The 21,421-nt window shown below is 39.2% G+C and overlaps 2 protein-coding genes across 2 annotated transcripts in view; one reads left to right on the top strand and one right to left on the bottom strand.

The window, feature by feature from the left end:
* Positions 1-21,421, bottom strand: part of Pdgfd (platelet derived growth factor D) — a 209,508-nt gene that overhangs the window by 94,425 nt on the left and 93,662 nt on the right.
* Ddi1 (DNA damage inducible 1 homolog 1) lies at positions 19,569-21,410 on the top strand. Its single transcript, XM_032911071.1, has one exon. It carries the CDS (start codon positions 19,781-19,783, stop codon positions 21,005-21,007), a length of 1,227 nt encoding a protein of 408 aa, XP_032766962.1. The 5' UTR covers positions 19,569-19,780; the 3' UTR covers positions 21,008-21,410.

Genomic DNA, 21,421 nt, shown 5'->3' with positions numbered 1-21,421 from the left:
AGGTGGGAGTGGGTGGGTGGGGGACCACCCTCATAAAATTGGGAGTGGAATGAGAGAGGGAATTTGAAGAGGAGAAACTGGGAAAGGGAATCATATTTGATATGTAAATAATTAAAATATTCTATTAAATAATGTTTAAAAAATCACTTCATAGCCTTTACATATCATAAATTGCCTTTTGTCTCTGACTTATTTCTCATAAACTATAATAAATATATCAAAGGAAAACCAAAGAATACATTACTTGTGCTATCTCTGATTTTGAGGTTAGCCTGGTCTACAGAGTGAGTTCCAGAACAGCTAGTGCTGCACAAAAGGCTGATTGAAACAAACAAGGAAACAAAAGTAATACACTGTTGATAGTAAATCAGCTTTGGAGTCACTATCTCTCTGTGTGTTTAGAGCAATTCCTCATATTTTCTTTCATTTATTTTTCTCTTAAAAATAAAAACAGTGAAGAAGAAGAAGAAGAAGAAGAAGAAGAAGAAGAAGAAGAAGAAGAAGAAGAAGAAGAAGAAGAAGAAGAAACAGCAGCAGCAAAAGTCACACACAAGAGGCACAAGTGGGCATTTTTTCTAGATAACACTACAGGAAAATATATTTTCTTAGACCATTTCAAATCTGTTTGTCTGTTTATTTATTTATGTATTTATTTATTTCTTAAGGTTTCCAGAACATTCTGAAACAATGCCACCAGCATCTGAGCACACCCGTGCTCATAAGAAATACAGGTAGTTAATATTTTCCTTAAATAAAATATTACATCCAAAAGCATGATTTTTAACATGTATGTCTTAAACTAGACTTAAAATTATATTCTGAATAGAGATATTGTAAGTATGAAAACAGAATACATCCCAAACCACCTAAGCAGAAGTATACAATAACTCTAGAATGCCACATTTCACAAAATTACAATATCACATAAAAAATGTGTATGGTGGTTGAATTTAAGTGTCAGACACTCTACAATCTCTATTTTCACATTTGCCTAAAAACAAAGCTACACACCACGCTTTGATGCACATAAAGAACTCATATATGGAAACACAACATTGAATACAGCTGGGTTTTTCCTCTTGATTTAATATTTGTGCTACCATGTCCAAAACCTTGGGGAAATACATATTCTTTTGGTTTATCATTTATCAAAGTGAAGTAAACTCTCAAAAATAGCTTTTTGTCTGAATTCCCCTGGGGTTTTGCACTATAATGTATATCATATTGGCAAGTTATGGAGTGCTGTCTAGACTTATTGGAGAAAAGACTCTGGGAGCAAAAAGGTCATGCTTTGTCTCCTCTGAGACTTTCTATACAGGAATGGGAGGGATGTTTACCCTAACTCTGTGACAAGGAGCACCAACAGGCCCAAGAGTTAAAATGTCTTCTTGTGAACAGCTAGAACAGAGCTTATTGTTGTGGATATAATAAAAAATGCAGAGTGGGGAGGGAAGCTGGAAATCCAACCATGGGCAGAGAGAGGACTCAACCGGGCACTCAGGCTGACTGCTTCAGCTTCCTCAGTTAGTTTCCTTTGGATTTTTGAAAATTCCAGATTTGATAATGCTACCTTTGTTTGCTCTGAGTCAGGCTGTTGGATGCTGTGAAATTCTTATTTGATGGCATTTTGCTATCTGTCTTCTGTGTCTCTATCTGCTACTTGCTATCTGTTCTTTTACAGTGACTTGCTATATGTTTAATAAACTCACCCATTTGAAACCCAAAAACATGGCTATTGTGATTCACTCTGTAGACCACAGCAAACATGCACACAAAGGGAGCTTCTACTGCCTTTGCATAGAACCATACATTCAACTAGCTACTGATTATGTTGATAAATTCTGCCAGTTAAGACCTAGAAGCCAGGTAAATTGGCTTAAAGTATAGGGCAATATGTATTGTTACATAGAAAGTCAGAGGTAGAAGCTTCTAGTTTTGGTTAATGCAGAGCTTAGCAGTCACAGGTTTTTGACATGTCAGTATCAATATGGTGTTAGTAGAAAAACCCCCTTCAGTTATTGCTGTGCCATAATACATGATGAGAAACAATCTAAAGAAGGAAGTCTTATCCTGGTTCCATATGGGTAGAAAGGGCATGATAGCCAGAGCAGGTGTCTGGCTGCCCAAATTGCATTCACTGTCAGGAAGCAGGGTATGATCAATCTCATGCTTGATTCACTTTATCTTTTATATTCAGCTTAGGGTCCCATTCCATAGAATGATGTGGTCTACATTCAGCATGGATCTTTCCACCTCTGTCAATTTAACCTATACCGTCTTCCTAGACAGCCCAGAGGCTGGCCTTCTAGAGAATTCTAGATCCCATGAAACTGTCAGGCAGCATTAACCATAATAGCATGTCACAACTCCAAAGGAATGTTAGTTTCCTGAAGAAGGTTTGGGAATAAGCCTTTGCTCACTTTTTCAGTACTCTGAAATCTCTGGCAAGAGTGGGACTTTGTGTTGCCTTCAGTTTTATGTGTTGAAATCATAGGCTACATGCTGTCTTATAAGGGAGCACAGTCTATTGGGAGCCACTTAGGTCATAAGGGCAGAGCCCTCCTGGACAGATTAGTGCTTCTATAAAGAAATACCAGGAAATACCCTTGGCATTATTTACTAAATTAGGGCAAAGTGACAAGGCGCTACCAGTGAACCAGGAAATAGTAAGATTTGCTAGTACCTTGATCTTGGACTTACTGTTTTGTAAAACTACGAGAAACAAATGGAATTCTTGATATTTATAAGCCATCGTGTCTATTTTGTTACAGCGATACAAACAACTAAAGCACATGTTGCCTATTTATCCTGTTAAGAGTTCCTGGGTCTTCTTCCTGTGTGTTTTATTACCCAGTTTATATAAGTAAATGCAGAAAATTAAATCTCTACTTGTTATAAGTAGACTCTTAGCCCATTGACATCTCAGTGTTCTTCTCTTACTTTCTCCAGTTCTGAGCAACCGTATGAACAGACCTGTCATAAAAAGTCCCTTTAACTAATAAACTACTTGGACCCCACACACTTATACATGGAAACACTCAGTAAACAATGATTAAAATGGGAAATACTATATTTTCCTGTACTAGGTCAACTGTTAGTGGGTGGCATGTTTTTTGAAGACTGATATTTGGAATAGGGCTTAAGTTTTCTATTATTACAAAGTTTGAGTTGTAGTTCAGGGATAGAACACTCAGCAAGCATGCACAGAGCTCTGATTCAGTCTCTAACTTCAAACCAAAAGAAAGCAAAGCAAAACAGAAGACAAAAGCAATTTTAGTATATATGCCAGGGTGCTAATTCTGAAATCTCTGGCAAGAGTGGGATATTTGTGTTGCCTTCAATATGTGTTGAAATCATAAGCTACAGGCTGTCTTATGAGGGCGCATAGTCTACTGGCACTACTAATACTTACTAGCCGTGGAAGATAGTCAATGCTTACTCTCTGATATATTACAGTTTCCTGGCTACTGTTGAAGATGGCTGTTTGTAAAGATGAATGCTGCCATTTAATGTATAGAGCGATGGACAAATGTGCTGTAGTGGCTATTGCGATTATAGCCACTACTTGCAAATAATTATGAGAAATAGGATTTTTGTCTATTTCATAGGTAAATGTTTAGTGGTAAAAATTATGATATAAAGAGTATAGAATGAAGCTAGGATACAAAATTTCTTTGACATTCTGATGGAAAACTTATTATATGTCATCATATTGGCTCAGGCTGAAACCTTTGGCAAATAAAAGCTGTTTTACTCCTCATGAGGTGGCAGGAAATGATAAAGCCTTTCAATGAAAATAAACAAATGAATTTCAGAATGCCTTGGAGGCAAGGTATGTATTTCAGTCCCTGTGCATATGTGAACACCCTCACCCTCACTCCACAGCACGGAAGAAGATAGGCTAGCTGTACCTCCCTGAGCTGAACAAGATCATTGCCATTCTGAAGCTAGATTTACATGACACCCCAGTAAAACCTGGGACATGAAGTCTTGCTGGTGAATTTCTGCAAACTATGATGCCTCTGTTCTGCTGGATCACATGGTCCCGTTACTGTGAGTAGTAACCCACATGTTCTGCAACTACTGTTTCAGGATATGTTTCAGTCAGCTGAGTTCACACCACTCATATGTGTGCCCCAACCCTCACTCATCCCATTTATTATGGTATGTTGTGATAATTAGTTCTTTTTTTTTTTCTTTTCTTTTTTTCGGAGCTGGGGACCGAACCCAGAGCCTTGTGCTTGCTAGGCAAGTGCGCTACCGCTGAGCTAAATCCCCAACCCCCGTGATAATTAGTTCTAAATGTCAACAACCCATAACAGAATCACAGAAGCAGAATCTTAATTGAATTTTCTTAAACATTTTGTCCTTTGGGCATGACTGTGGTGGACAGTCATCTCAACCGCTAATTGACCTAGCCTACTGTGAGCTGCACACAGTTCCCTAGGCTAGACCCTGAATGTATAGGGGAAGAGACATGGGTGAACAAGAAAGTAGTTAGCATGGGCGTGCTCATTTCTCTCCACTCCTGCCTGTGGGTGTGACGAGACTAGCTGTTTGAGTTCCAGTATTTTCTTCTGCAAAGCTGAAATTGTGGACCCACTAAACCCTCCCCTGCCTTATGCTGTTTTTGCAGGATACTTTATCTCAGCTGTAGGAGTGAGAGGAGGGCATATGCTCTTCTCTATTTCCCTTCCATGCTTCAAATGTGGTCTGCTTCGATAATTTTTCTTGTTTTCTGTATCTCCATCCCGTCTTTCATTCTCAGATTATTCCGATACTCTTCTCATTGGACATGTTGTATAGTATTAGCATTGCTGATTAGTACTTTTCCTATGCTGGGTGGGATTCTTTTCTCTAAAAGATAGACAGATTTCCTCTTTTTCCCTGTCCTTGACCACAGAGCTCTGTACAAACATTCAAGCCCTTCCCTTGTTCAGGGTATTCCTTGCACAATGCGCATGCTCCAGCTCCTCAGCAGTAAACCATCTTCCTTCCCTTTGGCAGACATCATCTTTTATGTCCATTGCAAACTTTTCTGTTCCTAAAATATATATTATACTTTGCATTTTACATGTGGATATTATATTATTGGTTTTTAGCTTGCTCTTTCAGAATCTACAGGAGGTCAGAATATGCTTGCTTAAGTCAACATTCTACATTGAGTATCTGGTGCAGAATTGACTAAATGAATTTGACTTTGAGCCTTAAATGAATAACATGGTGCCTGGACAGATGAGTTCAGTATGACATGATATATAAATAATTCAACATTGATAAATTTTTCTTCATAGTAATCAAATTCTCTGACACTGTAACTTTCACTGGATTAATGGTTTTTACTGAATTTATTAATTTGGGAAAAGTTTGATGGTGCTAGTTACAGTGGAAGAAATATGAAAGACATAAATCTTCAGAAAATATAGAGCTAGAAAAAATCAAACGTATTGAATCCTGAATAAAAATGCCAAAAATTATGAGACTCATCCTGATGTAGTATTGGTAAAGACCATCTTGTACAAATATGAATGTTTGCTCTGAGCAGGGAGAAAAGATAAATGTCTGGGCACATGTGGCACTGGTTAGCATTATTAGAGCACAACAACAGCAATTGTCTCTGTAAAGAAATGTGAGTTTAAATAAAGTTTGCTCTCCTATATTTGTCGTTGGTAAAACACATCTTGAAATTTAAGTACCAGTTTCTTCCTTTGCAAAATAGTTACAACATAAATTCCTTTACCAGACTGCTAAAAACAGCCTGGAAATGTGGACAAGTTTTTCACCAAATGCAAAGCAGAACAGAAATGTCATTAGGCTGAGCAGAAAGAAGAATAACAAGTAAGTCTGAATGCCAACTGAATCCTGGGGTTAAAGGGTGGGAATTTAGCTTCAGCAAGCAGAGGAGCGGATGCAGTAGGATGCAGACATATAGGTGCACATGTCAGTGTTCCAAACTTCTCGACACAGCCTCTAGGCCTATTAGGCTTGAGAGCTACTCCACTAGTTTTTCTCTATTAAATTTAAGATGACTGCAGCTGGGGTTGGGGATTTAGCTCAGTGGTAGAGCAGTTGCCTAGCAAGCTCAAGGCCCTGGGTTTGGTCCCCAGCTCCGGAAAAAAAAAGAAAAAAAAAGATGACTGCAGCTAAAGGACACACTGAAAATATAAAATGGTAAATATCACCAAATTCTACTCATTTCGAGTCTCCTAATGCATTATAGATAATTTATTGGTAGCTTCTAAATGAAAACCAAAGAGGTTTGGGTTTCCAAGATGGCACACTGGATAAAGGTACCTGATGACCTTAGTTCAATTCTCAGGACCCATTTGTTGGAAAGAGAACAGAGTACTGTGGATTTTCCTTTTCCCTTCGTAGCACGCTGTAGCCTGAAAGTGTGTGTGTTCTCCCACACTTGCATCCCTCACAAACACATGTGCAGAGAGGGCAAGGGCGAGGGAGAGCAGAGAACATGAGTGTACTTTCTATTTATTTATGTTTTTACATATTCTAAAAGTTTAAAATGTCAGGGCAAGAAGTAGAATGGATGGAAAGCCAGGAAAGGGAATACCACTTGAAATGTAAATTAAAAAGTCCAATTAAAAAAAAGAAAAATTCATAGGGAAGCACAAGTTCTAATCACAATAATTACTTCATAATGTTACATTTTGAACAGATACACTTAAAGAAACAAATATTTCACGAATATGTGGAAATAGGGAGTAAGGTTTGTACTTTTCGATTTCGATTTACAACCATGTATGTGACAAATACTAAGCTGAGGAAATAGTTACATTTTGCATTATATTTTTCAAGTACGTTTATAGGACTGCCCATATATATCTACCATACTAGCATGAGATTCTCTCCATGAATGTCTTCAACTAAGGAAATAGTTTAAAAGCCAGAGGAATGTCAATTAAAAAGATGTCAATTTCATTGTATCTTAGGTTCATTCTGGGTGCTTAAGTGATTTATCAGTCATGGAGAACACATTGAAATTCTGGGCTATGGATCCTGTCTTCTCATATATTCAGGGCAAAGGACTCATCTAGGTTGTATTAAGAACCTTGAGCTAGCCTGAAATCTAGGGAAATGTCTTCCTTAATGGACAAGTTATTGCTACAGAAATATGTTTAGCAAACCAAGAAAGAATTTTGAGTTGTAATTACCTATACGTGATTAAATTTTTTCCTTATCTTCAGTCTAAAAATAAAGGGTCAGACAGTGGCACCCACTCTTGTATCACATCTGGATTGTGGTAACTTCAGGAATGCAAGCAATGAAGTAATTTTCTTCAGTCTGACTCACCAGCAAGGATCTGTTACCAAAATATCTCAGTCAGCATTGTTTCAGGAGATTAAGTAACTAAGGGTCAGTTCCTAAGAACATTCAATAGTAGACTAGATTGTTGTTCCATTTTTCACTCTATTTTACTGATTCCGTTATATCTTTGTAATTTCCCACATAGGGCCATAATTTAGTTTCTGGCCTTGCTGGTGCAGGTCCTGAGAATATGGTTGGATTGTGGCAAGAAAATGCAGAGGAAAGTACTAATTCTGAGCCATGCTTAGTTTTTTCAAGTGTTTTTCTTTAAACCTCTTGAGCTTTCATAACTGGACAGAGCGTTCTGTTGAACAGGCAGTTTGGCTAAGGGTCAGAAATATACATAGCTGATCTAGATCTAGCTTGAAGCTAAGATCTGGATCATTCAAGCCCTTCTAGGTTGGTCAAAACTCACTAATCCCAGATATGAAAGAAAATACATCATTTCTAGTTTAAGCCACTGAGTCTTGAGATGTCCATTACACAGCTCAACATGCTTAATTGTTAGCTAAGATACATAAGAACTGTATATTTCAAAATTAAGAACAGACATGGCTACGGATGTGGATATTATTGGAGGAAAAATATACACACCTTGTCTACAAGCAATTACAAGTAGTGATAACTGAGATATCTGTGAGTGGCATATTCAGGGACGTGTTAAAGCCTCCTAATTTCTTAAGTGCTAAAAGTCTTCTTCCATGCTCTGATACATGGAAATGACCATTATTCCTGACGTTCTATCTTGATTAGTTTAGCAAACAACAAAAGAAGAATGCAGCCCACAAAGACATGTTATATTTTTTTTCGAGTTTAATGCATTTATTTTACTTTATGTTGCTATTTTTAAATTTTATTTTTCTTGGATATTTTATATATTTACATTTCAAATGCTATCCCCTTTCCCCTCTTCCATACCCTTTAAGGCATGCTATACTAATAAAAGAAGATTGTTTCAAAGTAGGATATAATAGAAGATTTTAATTATGTTCTAAAGTTTTAATATAATATAGAATGTATGCAGGCTAAAATATACTAAATACATTCATCTTACTTCATTAGAATAGTCCACAAAATCAAGTGTGAGTTTCTGTTCTGTAGTGTGGATTCAGTTGATCACCTATTTTTTTGTGTGCTTTAAATTTTTAACTTAATGGATTCCCTCAGGACATTGTTTAAAATTAGTAGTTGACTAAACTCCCTTCAAACGGCTATTGCATTAATTTATGCAGTCTTCCTGGGAATTCAGAACTGTTTCTAGAATAATGCTTTCGTGATTATTATTTAGAAGTGTCACATTACCGTACCCTATATTTTTTGTTCCACCCACAAGGGACAGATCTTAGGCTTCCAATTTTCTTCTGTTTCCAAAACATTTGGTCCAACCACAGTGATAAGAAAGGAACAAGCTGACCTTAAAACTTACAAGAAATAAATGACATGACACTTTATCTTAGTTCCTGTGACTACTATGTTAAGTCAAAATTTAGCACATAGGCTGGAACTTAAAATTTTTTTGCATTTAGGCTTATATATACAAACTGTATATACACTGTAATGTGTAGTCTACTTTTTGTTGCTATTAAAATTTCTTGGATTCCATACAGGCAATGAATTATATAAAGTGTCTAGATTTGGTATTTATTTTCTTAAAGGCCTGTTGGTATAAATTTATAGATAGGCAAAAAGTAAAAAGAACAGAAAATGTTTGCCCAAAGAAATAGAACATGTATACACAAACCTTGAGTGAGCAACCACAGCCAAATTCTGTGGCAACTAATATAATAAAACAGTTACAGTCATTTCAGTGTTGTGTGGGCTCCCCAGAGTGGAATGCCCCACTTTTTAAAACTTTGTATATAATTAAAATTCTGTTGCAGATATGTCCTCCAGTGTCTTCTGGAAAAACGTATAATTAAGTAACCCGAAGCTTTGTAAGTAAGCCTTGCTCGATGAGCAAGAGCTCTGCCATCCCATCTGTGGTCCCCTCTCTGAGCATCATGGATCCTGCTCACTCCCTGTAGTTCTCTATCTATCTTCATCTCAGATCTTCAGTATCTTCTTTTGTAATTAAGGCTTTCTTTTTTATTCCTTTACCAAAGAGAGATTCACAGAACTATCTTTAAACATACCTAGTGGGAGACATTGAAGATGTGTTGATTTTGAGTACTAGTGGAAAAGAACATTGAGAATTCTAGCACAAGATCTAATCTAGTATATAAAAGCAGGATATTGATCCATTCTGATAAACTACAACATTTCTCTGAGTGTCCAGGCTCAATATCACATAAAAACAATTTTGTGTTAAGACACACAACTATCTTTTTCATGAAACACATTATGGAGCTATAAGGTTTAAGTAACATCGTGTGGAAACACAGGGCTCAGCGCTTCTAAGAATGAAATATTATTTTAGTTACAAACTTCCACATGGAGTGTGCAGCAGAGATTTGCACAGGCTGGCAGGAAGACTGTTGTCCCTTACATGTACCACTAGACTTCTCTAAGGAACAATCAGCAATTTTCCTGCATGTATAAAAGTCAACTTACGTTTAATATTAGCCATGTTTTTAATGTAGAATCTAAACACAGTTAAGAAAATGGTAAAAAACTTGGATAAAAAGGTAATGTGAGGGTAAACATTTCTTCAAAGAGTCCTTGCTTTTGACAAGATCCTATAAACTTCAACATTATATACCACATGTATAATGTATGCCATATATGTGACATTGGTCAGCCTCCTGTGGTAAGAAATCACCTGATCAGGGACAGGGTTTCTCCCTGCAACTCCACCACAGGAAGATATCTTATAAAGTGCAATTTGACATTTAGTGTAAAAATGAAGTTTTCATCTCTTTCATTAGAGGAGGAGCATGAAACAGGTCCTGAATATGCACAAATGCTTCCCGAATAATCCAACATTATACGATCTGAAGAAAATGGAAGCATTCTAATTCACCAGTTATCATACTTTTGTTGACATTGCAAGTGTAGCACAAATGGTCAGAGGATATGAATTTCCTGCAAAGAACCACAGTGGGTTGACATTCAAATTGCATGCAAATAACTGCAGCTGAAGTCAGTGCTTCCTAATATTTGCTAATATTGTCAAAACAATGAGGCAGATACTTAGACCTCTGTCAAAAATGTGCATACAAATTACCCATTTGCACACATAAGTGTCAAATCTGTTCAGTCTCCACAGTAGAGCTGATTTTAAGGTGCCGTGTGCAGAATATGGAACATGTTCTTACCCAGTGACACTGTCATCTTAACACAGTATCCTAAATGATTGAAGCTGCAGCCCAATCCGCTGAATCAATACCTGGTAGGTTTCTTGGCCATCAACAAAATATGAACATTATCATTCTTTAAAACACAAAGAAATTTATCCATTCGTGGGAGTTTGCTTCATGCTTCCCTACTCTTAACTCCCGGCCCCTGTCCCTTGCTGCAGAGCCAGCCACCAGCATTGCTAGTTGCTGGGGGAGGAAGAATGATCCATTTTGAATGTGTGGTGATGGTAAATTCTCCATACTCTAGTGGTTACCTTTACAGATATGGGCAGCACTAATTGGATTTGGTGTGTTAGCAAAGATTAAAAACAACTGTCTGATGCCTTTGTGCATGAGAATTACTCAATAAGTATGCAAAATTCTCAGGCCCACTGTTGGGGCACTTTCGACTCTGAGGCAGCCAATCCAGAGCCAAAGTGAAGAGCACTGCGACTGCCAACCCAAGGAACAATGCCAGACACCCTCCTGAAGCCACAATATGATTTTGCTTGATTGATGATGTGAGGTGCAAATTCATTGCTTTGCTCCATGAATTACTTGAGCCTCTTAAAGAAAGTAGTTTAGGAAAAATCAACACAATGGATAAAATATGTGACTCTACCTGACCTGTCAAGTTCAATCATAGCACATGTTGCCTGAAAGCAGTATGCAAACACGCATGTGGCATAGGCCATCTTGGGAGAAACAAGATCAAAATAATGCTTCCGCTGGGAAGTTCCCAAGGAAAACAAGAAACACATAAAGCTTCTGGAAATGGGAGGATGTCAGCTCTGCAGGGATGTTCATGTGGAATCTGGGAGATGCACTGGAGAAGGAGCTGTGCCTGCTCCAAAAGCATAAACATCCCAAAGTCACAACATTACCACTACCTTGTAATGCCTTTCTCAAAAACAAGTCAACCTCCAACCACTGGAGATGGAAGCAAAGACTCTTTCCTGGGAGACCTGAAAACATCACCTGACTGCTGAAGGCCCATGGAATCTGACTAGGGGTTCTCAGCAGCTCTGGGCAGGCTAAGTCAGGCAGAAATGTGTCCCCTCTCAGCCCTGTCTCTGCCATGGCAGTTTCTGAACTCCCATCTGGGACAGTGGCTGTTGTATCTTCTGACTGTTTTCTGCTGACTATTCTGAAGAGTTCCTACCCATCTGGAAAAGAGATTGCCCCCATCATTACTGTTTTACATGACAGGATAGCAAGGTCCTGGTAGAAATGACTGAGGTGTTCATGGACATACAGGTATGGAGGGAGGAACCAAAGAACTTGGGATCAACTTCTCTGATTCAAAAGCTTTCCATACATTGATTCATATCTCTGCTCTGACTCCAGGGATTGTGCCAGGGTTCACAGAGGATCGTTCTTCACAACTACAGTTGATACAGAATATTATGATTTCATGAGGCATGGTAGCATATCTTTGTTTTCTATGCATTTTTTAGACTACTTTTGGATACAATAACTAGATCAAGTCAATATTTTCAAAGAACAGATATTAAAGATGTTGCGATGAGCCATGAGCTTGTTACATTAAGCATATGAAACATCTTACTTCTTCATTGAGACTTTTTTTTGTCTAGTATGTTTTTACTTATATTAGCTAAGAATATTCCTCCATTAAAAACACAACTGATCTTCCTTGCAATTCTTACCGGGGATGCTGGTTGCTAACTGTGAAGACATTTGCTCCATAGACATTGTTACAAATTCAATTACAATTTTACTTTGATTTCTATAATTTTCTATGTTTTTGGCTTGTTTGCTGCAAATCCAAGTGCTGATGATACTGCTTTCAACTTTCTACGTAGAGAGGCCACGGAACAGAACTTTCATACCAGATATCTCAACCGTAATAGGGCTTCCCTTTTGGATGTCATTGAAATGTCAGTATATTTCATGAAAGTTCATAAATAGTAATTTGTGGTTATCCTTGGAACATCGGGTCCAATATCTCTTAAACACAAGCCCACTGCTACAGCTTTACATTCTAGATGAATAACATGGCAGTTAGTAATCAAAATACAACAGGCTTTTATTTAAAGTTGATAGTGTTTTGAGCTCTTTTTCTTTTAATTCAGAGAAAGTAAAGGACTCAGTAACAGTTTTGCTTGGTTTGCTGGAGACATTTTGTTTCATTTCTGTAGGGAGCGGCTAAAGATGGCGCCGACATCCGGTGGTCGTTTGTGGTAAACACCTACAGCGCATGTGTTGGCATGCCCCCAACATCTACAAGGCCAGGGTGATATTCATGCTAAATAGGTTATTTCATACTCCACCAATCCCCAGTGGACAAATTTACAGCCACAGTCTGTTTTGTATATAAGGCAACTGCCTTTGTTCCTCGGGGTCCCCGTATCATCAATGAGGTGTCCTACAATAAAGGCTGATTGAGAAAGATCCAACGGTGTTGCGTCTTCCTTGCCGGTCGAGGTGGGCGCGACACATTTCATCTAGTTTCTAATGAACAATAAAAATCAAAGTTCTTATGTTCTTTGTCCTCAATATCACAAATTGGGTTCCTGGTTTTGAAAGCCAGGGTACAAATTCTGCTTAGTTCCTGTACTCCTTAGAGCTACTCTGAGAAACAACATGAAGGTATTTTCCTGATACTGAGCACAAGAACACATCAGTGGTTAAGCACATGTTAGGAGGCACAGCAAGTAGAATATTTATGAGTGTGTTATAAATACTAATGTGAAAGAGGACAGTTGAAGAAGCTCTAGGCCCAGTCCCTCAGAGGGTACACAGTCCACTGATGCATAAATGCTCTCCAACCATTCTAACAACAGAAGTTCCACAGGCCTGCCGGCATGCCAACACTCTCAACTCTTCCCCTGTCCAGGCTGCTAAATTCAGTTTGCTGGGGGAAAACAGATAGCAGCTGAGCTGATTTATCTTTTCTTTGCCATGTTAAAATAATGAAGATTTGATTGATCAGGATTTATTTCTTGTTTTCATGTTTGGAATACAAGGAAATTCTAGAGACAGGTGGACTTGAGCCATACTAGTTACCACAGCAATTCATTAGCTCACGTGCTGCTGAGAATGGCAAGGCCACACAAACACCAGTCTGGAAATTCTTTCCTATACGAGACAGTTGCAGAAGTGCTCCCTTTCATTTATGTATTTGGTAAAAATCCAAATGTCTGGGGTGACAAGGGGCCTTTTCTTCTTTATTTGAGATCTTTCAATATACATAACTATTCTACAAAGGCCTGGCCTTTTGTGGCCTCTGGCCATCACCACAAATGAAAGGACTTGCCACACAGTGACTTTGGACATGTTCTGATTAGTTGATGATTAGGAAGTGTATGTTATTGCTCTGTATTGAAAGGTTGGATGTCTGAGGTGAAGGCCTGTGAGTAACCCCAAATCCAGCTACTTTCAGATTTTCTTTGATATTATTGGTCAGTCTGTCACATCATTATAATCCTCTTCAAAAGGTATTATGATTCAGCAACTGTACATATTCACAAGTAGAACATCTGTAAAGACTTTGGGGTAAACTCCCAATGAAGTATACCTATTTTCTATGAAAACACGCCCAACTTACTAGCGAAAAGCAGAAGCAGAGATGGGTGGGCCGCAGAAAGCCAAAGACTGAAGGACTCTTCACTGCTGCTCATTGGCTGAACAGAGACAATGAGCCATTCAGAGTCTGACCAGGGTCTTTGTGTATGAAGTGACAACTTTATCATTTGGAAACAGAGGCTTCCATTTTGCTTGTGCCTGTGGTGAAACTAGGGTGGGGATGGGCTGTCTTTTGAGAAAGACTATCTTTCTGATGTGCTAATTTTTACCATCTTAATACATTGGTTAAGAATCAATCACAGGAAAACAAGGTAGAACAATTTACATGGAGCAAATCAAAACTAAACCAAGGTCAAGAAAGTACTGTGATCCTTCAGGCATGCATTCTCACTAGATCCCAAGCTGGTGAAGTCCTTCTTACAGCACCACTTCAGTGACAGTTCTTGTAAGGATTTTAGATAGTTCCAAAATTTCCCCCATTCTACTGCTGCAGCACACACATACATCTACCTGCTAAGTAACCATCACTTCTTATTCATACATCTGCTGTTAATTTCTATTCCACAACACAACTCAGCAATCATGAATTTTTATCTCCATTAATAGGCAACTTGTTTGGAGGAGGACACTGACTCCCATTCTTCTGCCTGCCCTCCTATCCCTAGCTTATTCATGGTCATGAATAGTGGTTATTAAATAGTTATGATGCAGAATTGATGACATGTTTCTAAGACCATCTCTAAGTGTGGAAAACAAATGTGTTTTATATTCAAAGCATCCACCAAACCATTGTGTCTATACATTTCAGGACACTTTACAGGACTGAGTCAATTGGCTTTCAATGAATGGTTTTGCCTTCCATTTACTTGCTAGGGGAATCATTTGGAGGAAAAGGTAAGACAAAGCCCAGAAATAATAACAATTAGAATAGACAACAAATTAAAATAGCTTTCCATCTTAGCGTGGTTCTGACATCATTGGAAAATGTATATGGTTGTAAGTGAAAGCTTTTACTAAGATTTTTGTCAAGTGGCCTGTTCTTCACTGTGCAGGCAGATCTGTGTTCATTTTGTTATTAATCCTGTTTTGACATGTATCATGAACAAGAGACATGATAAGAATTTTTCAGAATTTCAGGTTGTGCAAGGCAAGGGATCTGACATAGAAGCATGTAATGCTGGAAATAACTCAGAAATAGTTTCAATGTAACAAAGCTAACATTTCCAAAGGTAAAAGCACAATGAAGATGTAATGAGTGTTCTGACTTTGTTCATTTACTGACACTTTGTCTAAGCTTATGAATTACTATAAAGCAGATGGAAGAACAATGAAAAACTCAGTTCCTAGTCCAGAAGAGCTGCATTAGCAACCACATTTTTTCCTTCAGTCTAATTGAAACTTTCACATGATGATTTATCTGCTTATTCAGTCTTGATTACTCTCTCTCTCTCTTTTTCTCTCTCTCTCTCTCTCTCTCTCTCTCTCTCTCTCTCTGTGTGTGTGTGTGTGTGTGTGTGTAAGATCCATGTATGTACGATTATTTGTTTGTGAATGTGTGTTTGGCATTCCCATGACGACTTTCAGTGTCAGTTCTTGCCCTCCAAGTTCCGTGAGATAGGATCTCATGCTGTTTGCCTCAGATTCTAAGCCAGGCTAGTTAGCCACAGTTCTCCAGGGATTCTTTTGTTTCTCCCTCCCAGCTTGTTTTGACAGTCTGGGCTTCCCAAACAACTGCTACCAGATCCAGCTTTACTTTGGTCTTAGGGATCTGAACTCAGTCCCTTACTAAGGAAGAAACTCAGGGCCTCCTGGAGCTAAGCAACTGATCTGCTACTGATCAACATCCTGAGCCATCAGGATTTTAGAGGAAGGACTCCGAGCAAAGTAAGCAAATATGAGTACTCAACAAGCTTTGATTATTATGTATGTGAGACATGACATTTAATCAGACGTTATTTTTTTCCTTTCAGAAAAATAAACCCCATATTTATTTTGCTTTGCCTTAAACATGTTTGCCTTAAACATCAACTGAGTACAGGACCATCAATTATCTAAGGTTTGTTGTTATTGTTGCAGTAAAGGCATTGGATTTCAACTTAGCGGGTCACAATTCTTTTGGGGGTGTTGAAAGATCCTTTCACAGTGGTCACATATCAGACATCCTGTATAGCAGGTATTTACATTATGATTTACAGCACAATTGCAATTATGAAGTAGCAAGAAAACTAAGTTTATGGTTAAGGGTCACCACAACATGGGGAACTGTATTCAAGGATAAAGGCATTAGAGAGATTGAGAGGCACTGCATCAAAGTCTTAAAAGGAAGCTAATTGTAGAGGTGGTTTATTCTAGAAAATAAAATGAAACAAACAAATAAAAAAAACCTCCTTTTTTTTCTTTTTTAATCTACTATGAAGTCAGTGTTCTCTCTTCCATTTTCTGAGTATTTAGATGTGTATAGTAAGAATTCATTTTCTGAGAGACAGCCACAAGACTCTGCAGAATTCTCACCTTTCAAAGAAAGATTCAATTATGTTCTTATACCACACTTGCAAAGAAAAACTATTCAGGAAATATTTAAAGGATTCCTAGAGAAAAAGCAATAATCTCAGGTTACTTCATGAGCCCACCTGGTTAGCTCACACACCATCAGTCGACACTTCTGTACCACAGGGGTTCATGGCAAACTTGATGTTTGGGAATGTGTAAAATCTCCATGTTTATTTCATGATCAGATGATGCCTTTAATTAAAATTTGGGTTAAGAAAATTATACATATAATATTTGAATCACCAATCGTGCTGAGTAAAGTCAATGAAGTAAGCAATATACAAGACAGGAAAAGCAAATGGCCTAGGGAGACTGTTTATCTTTGGAGAGTGTAGCTGCTCTGTGAAAAAGGTTTAAGAGCAGAGTGGGTGGAACCGGCTGATTCCAGTCAAGGCTGCCTTACTGTGTGAGTTAGGGGTGATTAGAATTAATTGGCCAGACCTTGAGACTCTTTTTTCCTTCTGGGTCAAAGGTAAACAGTAAAGCTTACTTCCTAGCAAAAGTGCCAGAAAAATGAAATAATTACGTCAAGGTAACAGAACAGTTCCCATAAAACTGATTTGTTTGTTATCTAAGCAATGGTAACATTAAAGAAGATCTTAGTTTCTTTTAATGTGAACCTTCAACTTTTGCTTTACAAAAACTGAAAGAAAAGAACAGGAATAGCACAAAAATATTCTTTATCCTACTTATCCTACCAAACCAAACCAAACCAAACCAAAACAAAAAACAGCAACAAAAATCCCCTAGTAGTATCTCCATAGTTTAATAGAGTGTAATAGACACTGTGGAAATCAAATGACCTGTGGAGATGTGTGGGTAAATCACTTGGCACACAGCAGTGAGGCCAGGAGTTCAGATCCTGGCAGCCCCAAAACTGCCAAACAGGTTTGGATGCCAGCCTGTGATCCCTGGACCTAGGGCTGGAGCTGGGGATGCCAGGGCCATCGGAGTAGCTGAGTCTGAAAGCTCAGCTCCCAGGAATAGACCCTGCCTAACACGTAGGGAGAAGAGTTAATAAGAAGCCAAGTGCAAACTTTGACCACCATGTTCCTGTGTATGAGTAAACATATATATATATATATATATATGCATATATGAATACATATGCACACACATATACATGCAACAACAGTGATCAAAAGGACATTGAATGGTTATATTTCAATGCCTTTTCAAATCTCTATAAGTAGTAAAATTTTCTCTAAATCATTAATATTTTTACCAGAAAAATCTGTTCCTTTTTCCCCCAAAATTTTGTATTTTCTCAATATTAAAAAATCCTATAAATCAGAGCATGCTCCTCCTCTTGATTTATTTCTCCACTGTCTGATACCCACCTAACTAACCCCTCATCTCGCTAAACCTCTCTCTCTCAGAAAACTTTTCCTACTCGACTTCACCGTTTCCCATGTCTGTTCTCCTAATAGTGATTTCTGTCAGGCCGTGCAGAATTTTAATATGGTTTCTTCTTCATATTTCACATCTGCAGTTTGTGTTTATGCATGCGTCCCTGTTTAGACTCTGAGTGCCTATAAGAACACAGCATGAATTGAACATCATTTATGACTGTATCTCCAGAATTCAGCTAATGCTTCCTGTTATGCAATCAGTCAACATTCATAATATGAGGAAATAGAGTATGGCCACATTGAGATAATTAAAGCATGAAGTGATACACAATCCTTCATCTTAGACAAACACAAGAGAAACAGAAATAAAAAAGTATTCTTTAGGCTGGTGCAAGAGCCTCTGCAGGATGGGGCACAGCTGAAATTCCTAAATACAGGAAAGGTCCGCGTACAGAACTGTGACTACTTTTTGATTCATAGGTATACACTTGTGAAGGAGGACCAAGGGACCCGTGAATGCTTTATAGCACAGGACAATTTAAGAAGTCTAGAGAAAAATGAGCATACAAGAGTTCTACCCAATCACCCTTGTCTTCAGATTTTCTACTCTGAGGTAAGTATTTGTTTGTGTGGTGGGGTAACTGTGCCCCAGGGTCAGAGATAGAAGTATTTAGCTTCTGGGTTGTCATGTACTTTATGATAGAAACTGCACTGAACTGCTTTCCTCAGAAGTTCCTTTCTGTCATTTGGTGAAGGTAACAGTCTATTTTTACCCACTCTTCATGGGTTGTTTTAGAGGATGTTTTTCCACTTTGTCTTCAATATGACCCACATCAAGTATGTCCATCCAAATGAGAATGCCTCTCTTCCCCACTGCTCGGTTCTGCAGTTTCCAGGCTCCATCAACATCTCCACCTCAGCTTCCTGAGATGCCTCTGGTGCTCATATTCCTCCTATGCTGCAGAACCTTCTACATGTCAATTACGGGAAGCAGCAGCAACCACCAAATGTCTCAAATCTTTTTTATTCTTTTCTATATTCTTGCTACCCCAACTTCCTGTTCTTCCTCTTTCTCCCCTGCATTTTATTTTTTTCTGAAATGGCTAACCTCTTCTCACCCAGAAAAAAATGTCCTCCTTCTACATTCTGCTTGTCACTCCTTTAGTGGCCACAGCCTCTGTGCTATTTACTGACAGTGCTGAACAATTACGCCTACCCAAACTGATTTACCTGTCTATCTTCAATGGCAGGGACCCGTGTGATCTACTAAGGATGCAGCATATCCCTTGAAATGTCAAAGTCACACCCTCACTTTTCAGAGATATGAAAAAGTACATAGAATACAGGCCTACAGTGAGCAGACTGGTGAACAGACTGGATAGTACCATGTGTAGAAGAAAAATGAGATGTTCTGCATAGCCTGTACTAAGTAGGTTTTGAGAGCCAGTCTTGGAACCCATTGGCTTTGAGCAACTATTTCTATGGAAACAGACATTCTAAGTTCCAAACAGCACACACATATATGAAATTGCTACTTTACGGCTCCATGGGGTGTCAGCTGGCACTGGGGCTAGGAGGCAACCCCCACTCTAGCCACTGGCTTGCCTTTCTGAGAGTTGAATGAGTTTCACACCAAGGTGTGAGGGGCAGGCCAAGTATACACCCAAACCAGCACTAGTCAGCCAGTGAGCCACCAGATGTTTTCTGCCATCCTGGCCTCCCTGGGCATATATCATGCTGATCACTGTTTATTGTGTGCGTAGGGACCTCACAGAGGTAACCTTTTCCTTACAGGTCAACCCTGACTTTGAGCTCTCAAACTTCAGAGTCCTCTGTGAGCTTGAATCTGGTGTGCCTGCGGAGGAGGCCCAGATCGTCTACATGGAGCAGCTCCTCACAGATGACCACTGCTCTCTGGGCTCCTATGGACTCAAAGATGGTGATATGGTTGTACTACTTCAGAAGGATAATGTGGGACATCGGACTCCAGGAAGGGCTCCGAACCATCCTCGGACAGATTTCCCTGGGTCTGGGTCGGCTGTGCCTGGAACATCAAGTTCGCGACACCCACATCCGCATCAACACCATCATCACCAACATCAACGTATGCCATCAACACAGCAAGCCCACGGATTGGCTTCTGGAGAGAATATGGCTTTTGCTCAGGATCTCAACAGCCCTGCCCTGATTCGAAGCATGCTGCTTTCCAACCCCCATGACCTGTCCCTGTTGAAGGAACGGAATCCTGCTTTGGCGGAAGCTCTGCTTAGTGGAAACCTCGAGACATTTTCTCAGGTCCTGATGGAACAGCAGAGAGAAAGGGCCATGAGAGAGCAAGAGATGTTTCGTCTTTATTCTGCTGATCCATTTGATCAGGAAACACAGGCTAGAATAGAAGAAGAAATCCGACAGCAGAATATTGAAGAAAATATGAATATAGCCATGGAAGAGGCTCCGGAGAGTTTTGGACAAGTGGCTATGCTCTATATTAACTGCAAAGTGAACGGGCATCCTTTAAAGGCTTTTGTTGACTCAGGTGCCCAGATGACTATCATGAGCCAAGCTTGTGCTGAGAGATGTAATATCATGAGACTGGTGGACCGACGGTGGGCTGGGGTTGCTAAGGGAGTAGGCACACAGAGGATTATGGGCCGCGTTCATCTGGCTCAGATTCAGATTGAAGGTGATTTCTTACAGTGCTCTTTCTCTATACTTGAAGAGCAGCCCATGGATATCCTTCTAGGGCTTGATATGCTCAGGAGGCACCAGTGTTCCATTGACCTAAAGAAAAACGTGCTGGTGATTGGCACTACCGGATCACAGACTCACTTCCTTCCCGAAGGAGAGTTGCCCTTGTGTGCTAAGCTGCTGAGTGGAGCAGTGCAGGAAGACTCTTCAGACAAGGAAGTGGCAGGTAGTATCAAACATCCTGTCAAGGGTCCAGGACGGAAAAAGCATTGAAGGACGTCATATGTTAGCCACTGACACACGGAAGCAAGCCTTAGGTCCCAAGGAAATTATAAGACATGAGCTCACTGGCAAAGTCATCATTAAAAACAACTTAGCAACCAACCCTGGCCTTGTGACTGAGTTCACAGATGGGTGACTATGTAAGTCATCAGTGATTCATCAGAGTGTGTATGTAGGCCCAGTCCTTCACTCCCAGATCACCGAACCTCATCCAGGGGACAGAATGGAGCTTCAAGTTGGCCTCTCAACAATCTAGGAGAAAGAAAACAAGTCTCCCCTATCAGATTATAGGATGGCATGTCCAAGCCAAGGGTTATTTATTTTGTTCAAGTCCTTAGAAAAGAAGCCATTCTTTAAGGCTAAAACTTCATGTAAACGAAATGTTTTCACATAAGCAATAGCAAT

This window comes from Rattus rattus, chromosome 8, assembly GCF_011064425.1.
Source record: "Rattus rattus isolate New Zealand chromosome 8, Rrattus_CSIRO_v1, whole genome shotgun sequence".
NCBI lineage: Eukaryota > Metazoa > Chordata > Mammalia > Rodentia > Muridae > Rattus > Rattus rattus.
The sequence above is the reverse complement of the archived record's forward strand: the minus strand, read 5'-3'. Positions and strand labels throughout refer to the sequence as shown.